Consider the following 20,713-nt stretch of genomic DNA (forward strand, 5'->3'; position numbering starts at 1 on the left):
CATGTTCATTGGTTTGCTAATAGAAGCATCTGAAGAAGGTTTGGGTTTTGGGTTATGGGTTATGGGTTATGGTTGATTTTGACCTTGCATTTATGGTTTTCGAGTTATAGACTTGATTTTCTGGCTGCAAGTTTTGTTTGGGGTTTCGTGTTTTATGTTTGTTTCTTCTCTTGTTGATGGTCCTCCCAGATTTTGAGTAGAGACTAAGAAATATATCTTAAAAAACTATCTACTTTTTGGTCTTGTATATCTGCTTGCTTCACCCAATGGCTCTACAATTACTAGTCAGAAAAAAAATGTGACTATTTGTTGTTGGGTTTTGGCTCTTGTTTGTTTCTATGTATTTTCTAAGAGTCAATCTCCTGCCTGAAACAGAGCTGTGAATGGTTTAGGGTTTTCAGTTTAGCAAAGGAATAGTAATACTTGTAATCGTCAACGAATGACTGGACTTTTACCCTTACACCTTTTACTTTGCGTACAAAGCCACGATGCATTTCTCATCATTATTCCCATTTGTTTATTCCTCTGCAATCTACAGTCATGTCAATATCAGATGCATAAATGGATTTTCGCGTTTCTAGGGCTCGTGAGGAAAAGAGAGTGAGTTCGTGTTATTTGATCTGTGTTATGTTCTAATTTGGAATAAAATGGTGTTTTTCTAACGTTTAAGGGTGAGGTGGGCAACGGAGGGGTAACAGATTGAAGTTCAGGTGGGCAAAGTGATAAGTTTTAAACCACGGATAAGTTTTACTGTAATTATCCCTTTTTTTTTTTTTCCTTTCTAATACAGACATGTTAAATGGTATTATTGAGAACTCAAATAAAATAAAATAAAATGGTATGGTGTGACCGGACGAGGAGGGCCAGAAAGTTGAATTGGGCCTACAGAGTTATAGGCTAGGCCCATAGAGAGAGAGAGAGGATGGGAAGTGAATTGGTATGGAGATGGTGTGTTGCTGGTAATGGTTTGATGAGATGCTTTTATAATAATAATACTGCCATTGCCAAGGCCTCCTCTTTGTATTTATCATTGCCCAAACCCAAACCCAAATTTTTAATTCCAACTCCAGTGGCACTACTGGCACTAGTAGAATAACAAGAAGCAGCAGTAGCTTCAGCTTGAATTTGGGTCAAGGATATAGCAGTAGCAGTAGCAGTAGTAGTAATGAGAATAATAATAATAATAATAATAATAATAATAATAATAATGAGAAGAAGAAGAAGAGTGGTAGAGAATACCTGGAAATGACAAAGCAAGAACTGATGAGAGAGTGCGAGATGGACACATTCAAGGCATCGGGTCCAGGTGGTCAATACCGCAACAAGCGGGAGTCAGCGATGAGGGTGAAGCACATACCTACTGGTCTTATAGCCCTAGGCTGTTGAGGATCGATCTCAGCATATGAACCGTGCTTTTGCTTTAGCTCGCCTCTGCACTCTCTTAGCCCTTCATGTCAGAAACACTGTCGATATTCACACCTATTCACCACCTCCTGAGCTCCTTGCCATTCTTTGTCTCAAGTCCACTCTCAGATCTTCATCTTCTGGTCCCCAGATTGGACCCAATAACCCCAAGTTCCTTTTGGCGCCAGTATCGGTGGTTGAGGTTGATACGGATCGATTCGGCCTGAATCGGCGTGTATCGCTCTGAGGAAAAAAAAAATTATTACTATGCCATGCCTCCTTAAACCCTACATGCATTTAAACTTTATAAGCATGTTTAAATTTCATTTTTTTTTTTGTACTTAAAAATTATCTTATATTTATTTACATATAAAATAAACCCAACTCATTATTATTTTGAGCATTATAAGAGTGTAGTATGGAGAGCTTTAGCTTTAAAGCTCCAATTAGTTTAGAGATAAAATGCCATCTAACCCACTTAATTTAAGGTGTCTAATGAAGACATGAAGAGAAATGCTATATTCACAACATTTTCACATCCAATACTAAGTGGTAGGTTGTTACGGGTTGTTATTAGTGAGACAAAAAAGTAATTTTAGTAATAAATTCAAATTATAATCAATAATAACTAACCACCTATGATTTGTTGTCAAAATAACTTAATTTAAGGTGTCTAATGAAGACATGAAGAGAAATGCTATATTCACAACATTTTCACATCCAATACTAAGTGGTAGGTTGTTACGGGTTGTTATTAGTGAGACAAAAAAGTAATTTTAGTAATAAATTCAAATTATAATCAATAATAACTAACCACCTATGATTTGTTGTCAAAATATTGTGGACGTAGCATTTCTCAGACATTAAAGCGTTGTCGTATAAAAAGCTTGACGCCTAATCTGCATCTTATTCCAAAAGTGAAAAGTAAGTACCCATTAAAATGAAACTATACCTAAAATTTATCCTATGTTATATGTATTTACATTTTCTTTTCTTTACAAGAAAAAACCCAAAATCTCACATTAAATGATCTAATATCATAGAATCCAAATTCATGCTTGATCCTATTCATAAGAATTGTGCAACAAAGGTCTGTTTGGGATTCGCTTATTTTACTAAAACTGAAAACCTTTTACTGAAAATACTGCAGATAAAGGTAATACAGTAGGACCCATGAATAGTATCAAAAAGTGCAGTGAGGTCATAAATGGTAGCAAAAATAAGCTGAATAGTAAAATAAGTTGACAAAAATAAGTGTTGCCAAATGCACATTAAGTGACCCATTCCCAAGACAGATTTTTTTCCCCAAAATAACACTCATTTTCAAACAATTTTGCTAGTTATTATCGTTTCCAAACTATTTAGGAAACTAACATCTCGAGTCTTTTAGACTCGAGTTCACGATAGCAAATTGAGTCTCAAAGACTCGATTTCCATGAGGTGCGTAATTGAGGTGGATTAAAAAAAATCCACAAAAAGGCCCAAAATCATTTACCTTGTGGGAAAAATCCAAAAGGCCCAACAAAACTCTTTCATAAAGCCCGTTGCTACACAACACCTCTTAAAAGCTCGTTGCTACATGGCACCTCTAAAGTCCATTGTTACACGGCACCTATTAAAAGTCCGTTGCTATACGGCACCTCTAAAACCCATTGTTACACGGCACCTCTTAAAGCCTGTTGCTACACAGTAATATTTTTACAAAAGTTTACAAAACCTAAATAATATTTTGGCAATATTTTACAAAGCCCAAATACTAATTTGTCACCTATTTTACAAAGCCCAAATAGGTGCCAAATTAGTATTTGGGCTTTGTAAAATATTGCCAAAATAATATTTGGCCTTTGTAAACTTTTGTAAAAATATTGCTGTGTAGCAACGAGTTTTAAGAGGTGCCGTGTAGCAACGGGATTTAGAGGTGCCGTGTAGCAATGAGTTTTAAGAGGTGCCGTGTAGCAATGGGCTTTTAGAGGTGTTGTGTAGTAACGGGCTTTTAATACGTGCCGTGTAGCAACGGGCTTTTAATACGTGTCGTGTAGCAACGGGCTTTAGAGGTGCCGCATAGCAACGGGCTTTTAGAGGTGCGGTGTCGCAACGGGCTTTATGAGAGAGTTTTGTTAGGCCTTTTGGATTTTTTCCACAAGGTAAATGATTTTGGGCTTTTTTGTGGAGATTGTATAATTTTGTGGCCCAATTTTGGCAACAATATGATAGGTATTTTTGTGGAAAGCCCAAGTTGGATAATATGTAAGATATAATTGATAGTATTTGTGAGAGAGCCTGAGATAATTTCTGGGGCTTATATAGGGAATATTTGTAGGAAATATTTATGTGAGTTCAAAATAGTTTATGGGCTTGTGTGGGTATATATTTTTTGTGAGTGGGCTAATGAAATTAGAGCCCAGAAATTTGTACCTCAACACCCATAAATCCACAACATTTGTCCTTAACATTAAAATTGTAATTGCTGTTGTCACTCAATATAAAATGCAAGTTGGCTTCCTTAGTTGTTGTCAACTCATACGGGTTAAGATTAGATGAAACAACAATATTAGAACTAGGTAGGTGTTGTTCAAAGATTGAAAGTAAATGACATCATTTTTTGTAATTATTTTGAGCATTATAAGAGTGTAGTATGGAGAGCTTTAGCTTTAAAGCTCCAATTAGTTTAGAGATAAAATGCCATCTAACCCACTTAATTTAAGGTGTCTAATGAAGACATGAAGAGAAATGCTATATTCACAACATTTTCACATCCAATACTAAGTGGTAGGTTGTTACGGGTTGTTATTAGTGAGACAAAAAAGTAATTTTAGTAATAAATTCAAATTATAATCAATAATAACTAACCACCTATGATTTGTTGTCAAAATATTGTGGACGTAGCATTTCTCAGACATTAAAGTGTTGTCGTATAAAAAGCTTGACGCCTAATCTCCATCTTATTCCAAAAGTGAAAAGTAAGTACCCATTAAAATGAAACTATACCTAAAATTTATCGTATGTTATATGTATTTACATTTTCTTTTCTTTACAAGAAAAAACCCAAAATCTCACATTAAATGATCTAATATCATAGAATCCAAATTCATGCTTGATCCTATTCATAAGAATTGTGCAACAAAGGTCTGTTTAGGATTCGCTTATTTTACTAAAACTGAAAACTTTTTACTGAAAGTACTGCAGATAAAGGTAATACAGTAGAACCCATGAATAGTATCAAAAAGTGCAGTGAGGTCATAAATGGTAGCAAAAATAAGCTGAATAGTAAAATAAGTTGACAAAAATAAGTGTTGCCAAATGCACATTAAGTGACCCATTCCCAAGACAGATTTTTTTCCCCAAAATAACACTCATTTTCAAACAATTTTGCTAGTTATTATCGTTTCCAAATTATTTAGGAAACTAACATCTCGAGTCTTTTAGACTCGAGTTCACGATAGCAAATTGAGTCTCAAAGACTCGATTTCCATGAGGTGTGTAATTGAGGTGGATTAAAAAAAATCCACAAAAAGGCCCAAAATCATTTACCTTGTGGGAAAAATCCAAAAGGCCCAACAAAACTCTCTCATAAAGCCCGTTGTGTAGCAACACCTCTTAAAAGCTCGTTGCTACATGGCACCTCTAAAGTCCATTGTTACACGGCACCTATTAAAAGCCCGTTGCTATATGGCACCTCTAAAACCCATTGTTACACGGCACCTCTTAAAGCCTGTTGCTACACGGTAATATTTTTACAAAAGTTTACAAAACCTAAATAATATTTTGGCAATATTTTACAAAGCCCAAATAATATTTGGCCTTTGTAAACTTTTGTAAAAATATTGCTGTGTAGCAACGAGTTTTAAGAGGTGCCGTGTAGCAACGAGATTTAGAGGTGCCGTGTAGCAATGAGTTTTAAGAGGTGCCGTGTAGCAACGGGCTTTTAGAGGTGTTGTGTAGTAACGGGCTTTTAATACGTGCCGTGTAGCAACGGGCTTTTAATACGTGTCGTGTAGCAACGGGCTTTAGAGGTGCCGCATAGCAACGGGCTTTTAGAGGTGCGGTGTCGCAACGGGCTTTATGAGAGAGTTTTGTTAGGCCTTTTGGATTTTTTCCACAAGGTAAATGATTTTGGGCTTTTTTGTGGAGATTGTATAATTTTGTGGCCCAATTTTGGTAACAATATGATAGGTATTTTTGTGGAAAGCTCAAGTTGGATAATATGTAGGATATAATTGATAGTATTTGTGAGAGAGCCTGAGATAATTTCTGGGGCTTATATAGGGAATATTTGTGGGAAATATTTATGTGAGTTCAAAATAGTTTATGGGCTTGTGTGGGTATATATTTTTTGTGAGTGGGCTAATGAAATTAGAGCCCAGAAATTTGTACCTCAACACCCATAAATCCACAACATTTGTCCTTAACATTAAAATTGTAATTGCTGTTGTCACTCAATATAAAATGCAAGTTGGCTTCCTTAGTTGTTGTCAACTCATACGGGTTAAGATTAGATGAAACAACAATATTAGAACTAGGTAGGTGTTGTTCAAAGATTGAAAGTAAATGACATCATTTTTTGTTTGTGTGTATTTGACATGAGATGGCATGAAGGGCTATGAGTAGGTATATATAAAGAGGTAAAAGTGCAAGAGGTGGAAATTGTGAATTAAAATAAAAAGAGTTTTGTGTGTTTGTGTGAAGGATGACAAGTCTAGTTTTATTTTTTAATTAGAAATCTCTTGAAACATTAAATCAAATGAAACAAAAAGTCAATATTCAATTTGTTCATATCTCTGATGTGGCACATGAGAATATTTTAATTCTCTTTGCATAAAATGCCTCACTTGGCAGAACCTCATGTTTTTCTAGATGAGCTCTCTGCTTTTATAATGTCTTGAAATTTTGAACCAAATGAAACAAAAAGTCAATATTCAATTTGTTCATATCTCAATTTTTTTTTTGAGAAACAATTTGTTTATATCTTTGATGTGGCACATGAGAATATTTTAATTCTCTTTGCATATAATGCGTCACTTGGTAGAACCTCATACTTTCCCAGATGAGGTCACTACTTTTATATATAACTAGATAATTTCCCGCACGATGCGCGGATATTTGGTAATTTCATTTGAAAATAATTTTTATTTTTTTAAGACCCATATATAATAATAATTTTGTTATATAGTATTAATGATGTTTCCCATAACATTGTTGAATGCTTTGAAACTTAATTTTCTTAATTCATATTTTATAATTTTAATTTTTCCTTATCCTAGAAGTAGTTTCTGACTATTGAGTGGATTTTCTTTACTAATATATATATATATATTGTAATTACATTGTTATTAGAAATTTCTAGTAGTTTACACCATATTATAAATTTAATATTTGAAATAATAAAATAACATCTAGATAAAAGGTAGACTTTATTTCTAAAACTGAACACTTTCTCAACCACTTCATTCTCACCACCAAATCCCAAGACCTTAATCTCAAACACTTTGTTCGTAATCTAAATGAAACAAAATTATTTGTATACCAACAAATAGAGAACATAATCAAATAAAGAAAAATTGGCTAAATACACTTACATTTATCAATATTTAATCGCCTCTAATATGACTTTCATATTCTTTAAAAAAAAAAAACAAAAAACAAAGAGAATTCTAAAATTCAAGAAAAGTATAAGTTAAAAATGGGAGAACTAATCTTGTATTATTAATTTTACACATGAACTTTGTCTTTATATAGAGAAGTAGAGCCTGCTAATTAACTCACAATCGTACATCAAAATTGTAACAACAAATTAAATCATTTGAAACTAATCTTAACAAACCACAACAATTATAATTTACAACACTAACAAATGTAATCAAAAAAATATAGGTGGATAAGTATTATACGTGAAAGATACATGAGAAAGAAAGATAAAAAATTATGTGAAGAACTACCTAATTGTAGCTTTGATGGAGAGAACTAACAATATGATTGTGATTTGTACACCATTTCATACTATTCCTGAATAGCTGCAACTAAACTTAGGGTTGCAACTAAAGTCGAGATAATCTTGATTCACAACAAAGAAAACTCCATAAAAATCATCGTTTTTTACTTTTATGGTTGATGCTTATACCAATACCACACTAAATAGTAGTAAAAAAAATGACAAAGAAACCAAGAAATTGTGAGGGCTAAAACAAAATAAAAAAGCACCTAACCTATGGCATGAAGATGAAAGATTATAGGTATGTGTATATAAAGTTGTAGAAGTGCAAGAGGTGAAAAGAGGTGAGTGAAAACACCAAAAGTTTTGTACTTTGTGAGAGAGAGGAAAGTCTTGAAACAATGAACTCAAGAAAATAAAGAGTCTTTATCTTTTAAATTTTAATTAGTCCTTATCTATAATGTGGCACTTGAGAAATGTCTTGATACAATGAGTCCAAATCTTTTGTCCCACACTTCCTGCTCCACTATATACTCCACAAATAAAAACATGCCACATGTCCATCTAATTTATTAAATGTTAAATTTATGCCTTCTATTATTTCAATTACCTAAATATGATGGGTTATTTATTTATATATTTTAGGAAATTGAAATAATAGAAGGCATAGATTTAGCATTTAAAAAATTAGAAGGACATGTGACATATTTTTATTTGTGGAGTATATAGTGAAATAAGAAGAGTGTGATAGAAGATTTGGACTCTGATACAATGAATCTAAGAAAATAAATTTCTTATGTTTTGAATTTTTTTTCATGGAAATTATTATTTGAATTTGAATTAGTCTTTATCTCTTATGTGGCACTTGAGTAAAGAATTTATGTGAACAAATTCTTTGTCAAAGAGAGCGTCACATGACAGAACCTCATACTCTTTTACTTGAGATATTTGCTTATACATATATATATATATATATATATATATATATTGATAGGTTTTTCTTCCTACGTGGCAGCATCGCTTTAATTGCAAGAAAAATGCTTCTGCTTATATATATATATATATATATATTATTTGATATATTGATGATTACCCGAGTAATATATATATTTGTGGAGTAATATACTACTAAATTTTCAAGATCAATGTTAATGGTGCCACATCTGAAAATGAAAAGAACTCAAGTGTGGGAGTAGTTATAAGGGATGTAGCTGGTAATGTTCATGTTGCTTGCTGTAAATATCTACAGGGTCAATATTCGGTGGAGGAAGTCGAAGCGCTGGCTATGGAGTATGGTCTAATTCTTGCCAAAGAGCAAAAGCTATCTCATATCATCTTGGAATCTGATGCATTAATAGTTGTTACTAGTGTCACAGCAGCTGAAACAAATGGCTGTCTTGGTCATGTGTATCAGTGGATTCGTACTTTGTTGTCTCCGTTTAGTAGCTGGAATATCAAGCATGTGAAAAGAGATTACAACAGGGCAGCTCATGAGCTTGCGCAGTATGCGAGGCAGAAGAAAGAGTCTCATGTCTGGAAGGGAGTTTGTCCTCCTCTGGTGGTTCACGTTATTCAGGAAGATGGTGTGTAGTTTATTCTGTGTTGAGCTTGTCTTTTGGCTTTGTTGTACTCTCTCTATTTGGTAATGAGATTCCAGTTATCTTGCTATCAAAAAAAAAAAAAAAAAATTAAAACTAGTAATTTTTGTTCTCTTATTCTTCTTCATCCTCTGTATCCGTGTCTTTCTCTTCGTCTAGTCTAGGAAATGGGTTGGTCTGAGTTTGGTTGTGTCGAAGGTGCGGAGGAAGGACCACATCAGATCTTGGAAACACTTTATTTGTTTTGTGGAATTGGGTCGGGTTTTAGGCTTAGGATAAGGAGGTGATTTTGACTTGAGTCGGTTGATTATCTGGGATGAGGATGATGACAATGTTACAAATCATTCCTACTTGCTATCGGAAACTGATACTCCTATTTGCTATTTCTCGTCCTCTTCGTATTGGTAATAATATAGCTAATCATTAGTATAAAATAAAACCAGGCACCAACACCACTCCTCATACTTTCCTTTGCTTGTCTCTTCGTTGCTGTGCCTTCTCCTCTATGCTACAGACATGGGTATGTTTTCTGTTTTCTTCTTCTTTTTAGTTTTTCGGCTTCTAATCATTCAGCTAATGCGGAGTTGTTTTTGTTTATATAACCTATAAAAGTTTTTTTTTTTTTTAATGATTTTATGATTCTTAATAATTTCATGTTTTTTTACTAATGTTCTTCTTCCGCAAAAATATGGTTTTTAATCTAGACCAACTACTTAAGTCGTGTAAAGGAGTTTGATTGTTGTAATGGTCCAGATTATAACTCGGACAGTTGGCAAACACACACACACTCAGAAGAGAAAGAAAGATTATAACATTGTTTTATTTTCACTTTTCAGCTGGTTGGAGAAAAGATGGAGCAGGCCCTTCGGGAGTTAAGAATTTTGAAAACAACAATGACCATTGGATGGGCTTCACAGAGTACTATAATGCTCATCACTATAATCCTCAGGTCAGTGTTTTTTTCTATCTAATTTTTATTTTCAGAATCTAATCTTTAGGCATCCTATTATTAATTAAAAAAAAAAAAAACCAGTTATGAAGAAGGTGATTTTTAAGTAGACAATGTTTATTTATTTATAACTCTGTAATTTTATGGAGTAAAAGAGCTATCTACTTAATTCATTAGTTGAATGTTTTGTGTGCGGCTTTGTTATTTATTCTCTGAGGGAAACTTGGGAAGAAGTAAAGTCCTACTCTACATGCTGCCAAATTAGGATGAATTTTGAAGTTCTGAAACCTGTTTGTAATTGCTTTATGTTAGTCTACTTTAATTCATTGAACTGTTTAGTTCACCATTAAGGAATGTCCTTGAACAAACTAAATTCTCCACTATCTTGTTTCTGGTCTTTTCCCCCTCTCTGTTTGCTCTCTGTTTTGCTTTTCCAAATTCAAGCCTAATATTGCTTCCGTTTTAATTGAAAATATTGAATATATCCCAATTCTTTGATGACTTTGGGATTTTATTTTAATCAGTGACATTGAAAATCCTTTAAATAAGGATATTCATAACTAATATTCCTTCTGTTTAAGTTAAAATTAAATATGTCTGATTTTTTTGGGATTAAAATTGTAGTCTTGAGGCAACAGTTCTCACTTTCAACTAATTTATATTTCATGTCATGCACCATTCGACATATTTTGTGCCTCTGTTATTGACAAAACTATATTTCTATAAAATACATTAAAACATGATGAATATATCTTAGTGCAATACAATAATAGTGTCACGGAAAATATTACGTAATAAGTGTCAAATATAGAATCATAGCTATCAAATTTCTTAGTGTGACACATGGTTAACATCTAGTGATTATCATGTTTAGACTAATCTAAGAACATCTTTAGAGAGTTAGTGCCTCTCCATAACTATGCTAAAAGGGGGATAACTAGCAATTTTGAATTAGTGACACATGTGACAATGAATGCCTCATAGGCCTCTTCAATACAATTTTGGTGTGCATACACATAGAGAGAGAGACACAGCGGACACTTGAGGAATCTAATTGTACTTATACATGTAAAAAGATTCACGTTTATGGTTACAGATATCTTCTTTCTTTACTAATTTTGGTGTGTGCATACACACACACTTGGACACACAGAAAATCCCAAGTCATAGTGAAGCAATTAAAACATGAATGCCCATAAGGGTCAAACATGCACAAAATGTTTATATGAGGATTTAAGCTCATTTTACATTTTACTTGCAGGTTTTTGTGACTCCCATGTCAACACCTCATGAATTTACACCTCGTGAATTTATACAGTCTAAAATGCGGCATCCATTGCCAGGAAGCATGGTGCATAATGAGAATTACTTCGGTGGAAGATTGATTTCTGTTGAAATCACATGGTATGGTGGTGGCAATGTAGTATCTGTGGTGGGATCGTGGAACAACTGGCAGACTAAGTTACATAACTTTTCTTTTTCCAAGTTTCAACTTAATTCATTTTTCTCCTTTAACTTCATAATTTGATATTGATGAACTCCCCCCCTTTCTTTCTTTCTTCAACAGGGAGGACTTGCAGAATATAGGAAAAATTGCTTCTGTTACTATGATGCTTCCATTAGGAATCCACTACTTTTGCTTCATTGTTGATGGAGAGTTGAAATGTGCTCTCAACTTGCTACGGGTCAATAATAGCGGAGGAGATCACTATAATATGTTATACTTGCAGGTAACTTTGTGGTTTTCGTTTGGTTTAATGCTATTCATTTATGTATTATTATTACAATGTCATTAATAATAGATTACTTTGTGGTAGAACACAAACACTCTCTCTCTCTCTCTCTCTCTCTCTCGTTAAATTATTAACATTTTGCATTTGTTTATATTTGTGCACATGACAGGAGGATGCCCTACAATTAGCAGCACTTGCAAATGCAAATGGTGGTCCAGATTTGTCCGAGTTTGAATGTCCTCCTTCTCCACCATCAAGTTATAACAATCAACTATTTTCTTTTGACGAACTTGAGATTGAACCACCAAACCTACCCAAACAATTAGAAGAAGCACTTGTGGATATGCCGCCAGTGCCTAATCATACACAACTAAATCATCTATACTGTAGCAAAACAAATGATGCTGATCAGTCTGTGATGGTCAACTCAACTGAAAGATTTGGTGCTAGATATGTTACACGAGCAGTATACAAGGCAGCTTCTAAAACCAAATCATGGTCAAAGAAATTTTTTTTATTGAGTAGATTTTTGGAGTTAAAAGAACATTAATAATGACTTTGTTTACTGTTCATTGATTTGTGGGATCGATGTTTTGCCCTACATTAGTGTTATCTATGTTTATTTTTGGGCTTAATCATGTGATTTTTCTAATTTCTACTTTCATTTCTGAATCTATCTTTATTTTGGTTCTAAATAGCAAAGCAAAGTTAGTTTAAAAAAGAGGCTGCAGTTACCTACATTGAGAGTCACAAAATTTGTTTTCTCTAAATTCCTCCCGTGTAATGACCGGTTTCCTATGCAAAATATGAGGTTAGATTCAAAATTATGGTGATTTTTTATTTTTATTTTTACAGACACGTTAAATGGTATTATTGAGAACTCAAAAAATAAAATAAAATAAAATAAAATGAGTAAGGTGTGACCGGACGAGGAGGGCCAGAAAGTTGAATTGGGCTACAGAGTTATGGGCCAGGCCCATAGAGAGAGAGAGAGAGCACGAAAGGAAGAGATATTTGGGGAAGCTTTCAGTAGCGGGCGTCTGGTTTGGTCGCAGAGAGAGAGAGAGAGAGAGAGAGAGAGAGAGAGAGAGGATGGGAAGTGAATTGGTATGGAGATGGTGTGTTGCTGGTAATGGTTTGATGAGATGCTTTTATAATAATAATAATACTGCCATTGCCAAGGCCTCCTCTTTGTATTTATCATCGCCCAAACCCAAAATTTTAATTCTAACTCCAGTGCTAGTAAGAATAACAAGAAGCAGCAGCATCTACAGCTTGAATTTGGGTCAAGGATATAGCAGCAGCAGCAGTAATGAGAATAATAATAATAATAATGAGAAGAAGAAGAAGAAGGGTGGTAGAGAATACCTGGAAATGACAGAGCAAGAACTGATGAGAGAGTGCGAGATGGACACATTCAAGGCATCGGGTCCAGGTGGTCAACACCGCAACAAGCGGGAGTCAGCGGTGAGGGTGAAGCACATACCTACTGGTCTTATAGCCCAGGCTGTTGAGGATCGATCTCAGCATATGAACCGCGCTTCTGCTTTAGCTCGCCTCCGCACTCTTTTAGCCCTTCATGTCAGAAACACTGTCGACATTCACACCTATTCACCGCCTCCTGACCTCCTTGCCATTCTTCCTCTCAAGTCCACTCTCAGATCTTCATCTTCTGGTCCCCAGATTGGACCCAATAACCCCAAGTTCCTTTTGGTTCGTTCGTATTTCTATTATTTGTTACCCATTTTGGAACAAATTACAAAACAATCATCTTTATCTTTATCTTTATCTTTGTTACAAACAAACAGGGAATGCAAGCTCTCCTGGATTTAATTTTGGCAGTGGATGGTTCTGTATCGGAAGCAGCCAAATATGTTGGTTTAAGCACCGGTGCCCTCTCTCGCTTAATACTATCTCATGATTCTCTTCGAATGGCTGTCAATCAACTCAGGGCTTCCAAGGTAACCAACCACCTTCTTCTAAACAAAACAAATAGGATATCTTCAATTTCACCCTTATTATATTCTTCCTTTCACACAACTGCAAAATTTAATATACTCTTACCTTAGTTACTACTGTAGCACTAGTAGCAGCTACGAGTTACATATTGGCAAAGACTGCTCACTTATATTTTTCATGTATCTTTGGCATTGACAAAATTATATCAGAAAATGAGTTGGAAGGTTAATCCTCATGCTCTAAACCATATGCTTTAGATGTCTGTTGTAATACACGCTGTTTTGGCCCTTATCTAATTGCCTGAAGCCCGTAAAGTTGAAATCACCTACTTGTACATATGCATTTTTCACATCAACTTTCTATAATAGCCTATATCATTTATGTTTTCAATTTTGATCAGGAAACAAAGATATGTAATTAGTTTCTTAAGGAAACTTAAAATATAAGATTCTGTCAGTGCAACCAAGTCCTTTTCCAGGAACTATGCTTTTGATAATTGCTACCAACTGTAAATAAATGATGTGAGGATTATCTGTGAAAGACATGGTATAAATAGACGAGTCCCTTGGAATTGGAGGGCCATGTCCATAATTTATTATCTCCTTTTCTTTTTGTCTTACAATAACTGGGGGAGGGGGATTTGAAGGTAGGTTCTCCTAATTTGGGAGACTCGGGCAATGCCATTGAACTACAAGATGCTTGGCTTATTACCTCCTTTTTTCATAATATTTAAGCTACTACTTTCTCCATGAATGTCTAACTGGTTTTCCTAGAAGCAAAAGAAGGGGTATACATGATAAACTAAACAAGTACTGGAACTTAAAAATGGGACATGCCTTTACTGATACTCTCCGAATATAACTTTATTTTTCCAAAGAAAGAAGAATTAATGTTCAAACAAGTGCTCAGGACTAAAAAAGACAAGCCGCAAACCAAGATGACCAAAGCACACTACCCACAATACTTTTAATTTTTTTTTTTGATAACACCCAAATACTAACCTCAGAAACAGAAGGATAAAACCCTGGACTCCTCTCTGGTAGGATGAAGTTGATCCTTTAGTAAAAAACTTCTGCCCATGGTCGATAGTCAACTTCAGACCAGACTTGTTGTGGAGCCTTCTGAGAAAATATGACTGGATAAAATTTCTGTTCAGACACACACACTTCTTTGGACATCTGATGTTGGTATAAATATATATATATATATATATATATATTTGCATTGCAGATGCTGATTTTGTATTGTTGTTTTCTCTTCTCCTCATGTATTCCAGTGTATACTCCTTGTGTACTAGGGCAGTGCCTTTTTTTTGTGCTTTTAATTGAATTATAATTATCTATCAAAAAAATAAAATGTTCTGAAGTTTGTGCCAAACATTTCTGATTACTAGTATACATCTGGAATCTTCAGGTTTAGCTGATTATTTTTTTCTTCTCATGTTGCACCAAATATACTGCTGTATTAGTTCTCTTCTAGTTTCCTGATCAAATGTGGTGTGTAGGGTTTGAAGCCTCTCAAGTAGGAGTTTGTGGATGCTAATTGCATTGTTAGGTATAATTCTTCATTTCTAATCCTCTTCAGGCCAATACAATCACTCTGCAAAACTGGTCTTGTTGCTAAAATTCCAGAGCACCATTTACTGTTTCCATATAATGAGGCTGGAGTCCATTATATTGAAGACAAGAAAGGATGCCCTTTGATTTCAAAAGAAAAAGAGAAGAAAAAATTTTGAAACTTGGAAGTTTTAAGTATTGCGTCTGATTACCATTGCATTATGTGCGTGTGCATGTGTGCACGTGTGTCTTCTCTCTTCTTGTTTGCAGCTTCCTTCTAATGCAGTATGATTTTAGAGATGCTGCAGGACTCAGAAAAGAGGTTGCCATGGTATCATTTTATCATTTATGGTGTGGTGGTTCCAAATTTGTAAAACTCATAGACAGCAGCCAGAACTACCCAAAAGAGGGGGGGAAAACCAATGTGACCAAATCCTTTCCAGTCTGACAATCTACATGGCACATTGAGACTAAAAGGTTGGATGTAGCTAGGCATCATTCAGACTTAGTTAACTGTATCAAGTTCTGAGGAAGGTTATTTTCACTCTTGTGTTGGTTTTTGGATGATGCTATTTGCACACCTCCAATCTTCTTTGCTAGTGTTCCATCCAGTAATCATCAGTTCTATTAACTTTAATTTAAAAATGAATGGTACAGAGAGGTGAATGTAATATTTTTCCTGATGTTGTGGATTTTACTTGTAGCAATATAAAGAGTTAAAAGACGAGTAACTTATCATGCACTTGGAGAACCGAAAACGTTTACTTGTAAATGTGGTATGTTATGCAATCGTAACCGATTAGTTCTATTCTAGTGTAACCATGGATTTTTTCATTTTCATCTAAATGTGGCTAATTATATTAGATCTGTGATTCTGGTAGAATTTTTTCCCCCGAACTGAGCTTTAGCTTTAGCTGCATCCTCCCTCCCCTTCTCTTTCTGGTTCTTAGTCTGTTAGTCATTTGGTGAAACAAATTCATTTTCATGTATTCATAGTTGTCAAATCACGAAATGGACTGCGAATCAATTTTTTATTTGTGCATATTATCTAGATTATACGATATATGATTATGAACACTATAAAATCAATGTATGTCTAATTTTTTTGGCTTTTACCCTGGACTACTGCGCAACACATGACTTTGGGAGTGGGGTGAATGGTGGTTGATTTAGTAGCCAATAGGAACACCTCACATGTTGCTTAGCTATTCAATGGTCTGTTTAGTTACCCAAACAAAAAATACATTGGGAATAATGATTAGACACGTTCTAAAATTTTTGAGGATAAAAAAAGAACCTCATAAATTTCATGGACTAAATATAAAAAAAAGGTCACATACATCTATTACATGGTTCATGAGCATCCTTAATCCATACACAAGATACTAATTTTTTTTTTCTTTTGATTTGATAGATACTAACAATCATGTTTCTAATTAAGAATGTCCATGATAAGGAATCTTTAATTGGCCTGCAGTCCGATTTGGTCCATCTGGCATTGTATTGGTATTTTCATATATTAATTATTATCTGAAAAAAGAAAAAGAGGATAAATAAATAAATATATAAAAAGGCTATCAAAAGTTGGCAACCCTTCCCCCCCCCAAAAAAAAGGCTATGGAATCTATAGCAAGGAAAGTTTATTTTAATAATTTTGTTTTCTCTTGCACATTCGTCCTCATACCTGCTTGTCTACAATCTATACTACATTTTAAAAATAAAAATCAAACTTAAAAAAATTCTTAATAAAATCATTTGACTCTAATATAGGGTTCTAGAGAAGATTAGATTTGCTTTTTTTTTTTTTTTTTCTTAATAGAGGATTAGATTTAGGTAGTTAGTATTCCATCTCTTGTATTTAGCTAGCTGCACAGCAACTTGGCATTTGAAGGAATTGTCCAACTAGAGCAAGAGAATATCAACTACAATATATAATCATCTCCCCAAAACAGAATCTGACAGGTCTCAGGAAGCATCGAGATTACTTTTTGATATATACATCGTAGTTGGCCCAATGGTATGATTATTTATTCTTGCCAAGCAAAACCGTGTATATATATGATATAATGCTGCTAGCAAATATATTCTTTCTTGAATGATTTTTTTTCCCTCGTTTTGCTTTATGCTACATGAGTCAACTTCTCTACATCAGTCAGTGAAGTAATAAATTCCCATAATCTAATATGACATCTTTTCCTAATCTGTTTGTACTTTTGTATGGGACATAATAGTGGTTTTTTGTTGTTGTTAATGACGACTCTAAGTATTAGTCATAGCACAAACATTTTGGATAACTGCTAGTATAGAATATGACAGATTAAAGGCCCTTTTTATTTCTATTTACCACTTTCTTCCCTAGTTGAGTAGGGGTTTCAACCTCCTCTACAAGAGGAAAGAAAAAGTTGCATGATCATGAAAGAACCTGTGGATGAGAAGAAAGAAAAACTTTCCAAGGTCAAAAACGTTGTTTATGTTGTGATGTTGCGAATGGGCAGAGAGTTTGATGCAGAAGAATCCTATTCCTAAAGAATGAGGTTCTTTTTACTCCCACCACAATTAGCTTTTCCCTCGTTGACTCTTTAATATGTTTGTTTATTCATATCCAAGAAAGTTTAGAAATAAAGCCTTCTAAGGCACTCTTTGTTATTCCCTCTCTCTTTTAGTCCCCCCACACCCACCCTAACTTTTTGTGTTTAATTTTTCATATGCATTACCATCAAGTCAAGTCACCCTTTAAGAAGTGGAAATGTTGGATGAACACAATTAGATGAGTATAAAGAGAATCCAAGGCTTTTAGTGGTGTGGCCAGTGACCAAATTAAAGTTCCTTTTCTTCTTTCTTTTGTATATTTGAAAAAAATAAAATAATAATAAAGAGTCTCATTTCTCAATCAATTCTTATTTAGCTTAATGTTGGGGCCGCCATTTTCCCTCATTTAAGTATGGAAGGACTTAGTGGCTTTATATGTTTCTTTGCTTCATCGTACAAAATGCTGCAGTCCATGTTATCAAACTTCTGTACAATTAACCTTTTTTTTTTTTGGGGGGGGGGGTGGGGGTGCAAAAATGAATTGTGCAATGAGTGGGCCCTTTTAAGAGATCCGTTAGATCCAAAGCCAATCTTAATAATATTAATGACTCTGCTAGAGTTTGCACAAATTAATACTCCATGAAATTGATGTTTTAATCCAACCTTTGTGTAAGTACATTTTACCTTGGTTCGAAATTGAAGTAATGCTTGCCAAAGATCATAAAAGGACAATATATTTGATGTTGGGGAAGTTTGAAGAAAGTACATATAATGCTCTTTTTGATGAAATATAAAATAAACGATTAGTTTTTTATAGTAAATCTCGAATTTACAAAATGTTACTTAAATTTATGAAAAATTCTTTAAATTCACAGAGGCCTATTTAAGGCTCGGTAGAACTTGACATAAAAAAAAAAAAAAAAAAAATCCTAATTAATACCTAACCATATTCCATCTCTCCCTTCCTGTGAGATCAAAATGAATCTCCTATCTGCACCTGATCGAAATGTTTGCGTGTTGGTTCGTTTGTTACCCAAATCATCGCAGTTGGGTGATCAATTTAATCCAAAGTGTTTCTTTTAAATCACTCAACGGTATAATAAGTTCATTTCTACAGTCCCCGTTGACTTGAATGTGAATTACTCCTGTGTAACATAGAATAATGATAGTTGTTGGGCCAGCGGAGCGGAGTTTGGAAAAAAAAAAATATTTATTTAATAGGAACATTCTTTGAGCATATTGTCTCTTTTGCTTTGTTTTATGAAGGAGCATAGTCTGACTCGAGAGCACTCAGGTCATGTTTTAATTTAAAATACAAGATTTGATTCCTCATTCCTCTTCAGCTTCAATTTTCAATATCTCTCTCTCTCTCTCTCTCCCCACCTCCCCGTTTTATATATGTGTTCTCTTGTTAGGCCAGCTTTGTTTCTACACACAAAAATTGCTCCCATTTCGATACTAAGAACTCATCTTAACATAGGGAAATGCGGGTAGACATGCAAGAAAAGCTGAGGACAGCCCTTGGCTCAGTAAAGGATCATGCATCAATAGGCAAGGCCATGATATACAATTACAATCATCACGATAATGGCTTCTCCAACATAGAGATTGCAGTCCTGCGTGCTACTGGGCATGATAATGGCCCCATCGATGACAAGCACATGCATGAGATCCTCTTCCTTGTGTCAAACTCTCCTGGATCCATTCCTTTTTTGGCTGAACGAATTTCTCGTCGTCTCTGCAAAACCAAGGACCGTCTGGTGGCCCTCAAGACACTTGTGCTCATTCATCGCCTCCTACGTGGAGGCAACCGCTGCTTTGAGCAACAGCTACGCGCTGCTCATGTATCTGGCCATCTCCAAATCATGACTACCCGTTGGTTTTCCAAAAGTAGTAATAATTCTGACCCTTCACTTTGTTTTCTACACAAATATTCAGCCTATCTGGGAGAGAGGATGGGGTGGCTCATTAACCAAGCTGGCAGACTTGAACCCGCTGTTATGTCCACTCATCAAGGCTTGGAGTTTCGATGCTATGAAGATAAGTCCATTGACATGGTATTTCGTAAATTGCCTAAATGTCAACTACTGATAGATAGAGTCTTAGATTGCTCTCCATTTGATATTTTGCCTTCAGATAACTTGGCTCAAGCAGCTATGAGTAACACCTTGAAAGAGAGCTTTCAAGTTTACCTCACATTTCGTGAAGGCATCGCAGCTCTTGTTAATATGTTCTTTGATTTAACAAGGCCTGCCAGAGCTTTAGCCTGTGACATACTCAGGAGAGCTTCTCATCAAAGTCAAGAGCTTTATCATTTGTATGAGAATTGCAAAGGGATTATTGAAAATAAGAACTTGGAATACCCTTCGGTTCAAATCATCACCATGGACCATGTTATGGCATTGGAACAATGCTTGGACTGTCCACAAATTAATCAACCACCAGCACCAGCCTCCTGTGGTTCTGTATTGAGCAAGACTTGTTCAAGTATACCTCCTCCTATCTTGGACTGCCTATCAAAATCAACCAAGCCCAGGGGACTGCCAACAACAGCAAAAGAAGGCAAAAAGAATATTGAGAACAAAAGTGATATTAGTTTGTCATCAACTCTTTTCTCATGCGCACTGGAGACCAAAATAAGCAAAGTTTGGGTTGTGTTTGAAGAAGATGATCTCCACCAACCACAAGTCCCAGTACCAGTACCAGTACCAGTACCAGTACCAGTAGACAGCTGGCTCTTCAATGGTAAGCTCTGTGATTTTGCTAAGCAGCATAAACTGGGGGATCTTGTGACTAATAAAGATAATGAACAAAGCAGGCCTTGTGGTTTTCAAAACCCATTTACAACATGTATAGATACAAGCATGGTGCCCAAGGAATGAGCTCCGATCAAGAAGTTATATTGTTTATAATAGGAGTGAGTGACCTTTACTGGTTTTGTACTTTCAACTCAATTTTTCATTTTTATTACATCTTAATGTGAGTGAGTTCATGTTGCTTGCTTCTTGTTTCAAGGAAGGAATTTAATTTGAGGGTGCATGCTTTAATTTAGCAAA

The 20,713-nt window shown here is 34.9% G+C and overlaps 3 protein-coding genes across 10 annotated transcripts; all 3 read left to right on the forward strand.

Moving 5' to 3' along the window:
• Window positions 1-1,402: 1,402 nt before the first annotated feature.
• LOC112016327 (uncharacterized) lies at window positions 1,403-12,248 on the forward strand. The gene is made up of 6 exons (XM_065771346.1): window positions 1,403-1,606; window positions 8,475-8,916; window positions 9,768-9,880; window positions 11,142-11,341; window positions 11,448-11,610; window positions 11,783-12,248. The coding sequence occupies exons 1-6, from the start codon at window positions 1,403-1,405 to the stop codon at window positions 12,161-12,163; spliced, it is 1,503 nt and encodes a 500-aa protein (XP_065627418.1). The 3' UTR covers window positions 12,164-12,248.
• A 380-nt stretch (window positions 12,249-12,628) lies between these two features.
• On the forward strand, window positions 12,629-17,211 carry LOC112016348 (uncharacterized). 8 transcript variants are annotated; one of them, XM_024048899.2, is made up of 4 exons: window positions 12,632-13,326; window positions 13,422-13,574; window positions 15,077-15,126; window positions 15,437-15,549. In XM_024048899.2, the coding sequence occupies exons 1-3, from the start codon at window positions 12,706-12,708 to the stop codon at window positions 15,095-15,097; spliced, it is 795 nt and encodes a 264-aa protein (XP_023904667.1). In that variant the 5' UTR covers window positions 12,632-12,705; the 3' UTR covers window positions 15,098-15,126; window positions 15,437-15,549. The 8 variants fall into 8 exon arrangements, with proteins under 8 accessions (XP_023904664.1, XP_065627399.1, XP_023904663.1 ...); XM_024048897.2 differs by having other exon boundaries at window positions 15,399-15,539; XM_024048898.2 differs by having other exon boundaries at window positions 15,426-15,533.
• Window positions 17,212-18,917: 1,706 nt separating this feature from the next.
• On the forward strand, window positions 18,918-20,713 carry LOC112016301 (putative clathrin assembly protein At1g33340). The gene has a single exon (XM_024048829.2). The coding sequence runs from the start codon at window positions 19,142-19,144 to the stop codon at window positions 20,537-20,539; it is 1,398 nt and encodes a 465-aa protein (XP_023904597.2). The 5' UTR covers window positions 18,918-19,141; the 3' UTR covers window positions 20,540-20,713.

This window comes from Quercus suber, unplaced genomic scaffold (genome assembly GCF_002906115.3).
Source record: "Quercus suber isolate HL8 unplaced genomic scaffold, Cork oak 2.0 scaffold_42, whole genome shotgun sequence".
NCBI classification, from domain to species: domain Eukaryota; kingdom Viridiplantae; phylum Streptophyta; class Magnoliopsida; order Fagales; family Fagaceae; genus Quercus; species Quercus suber.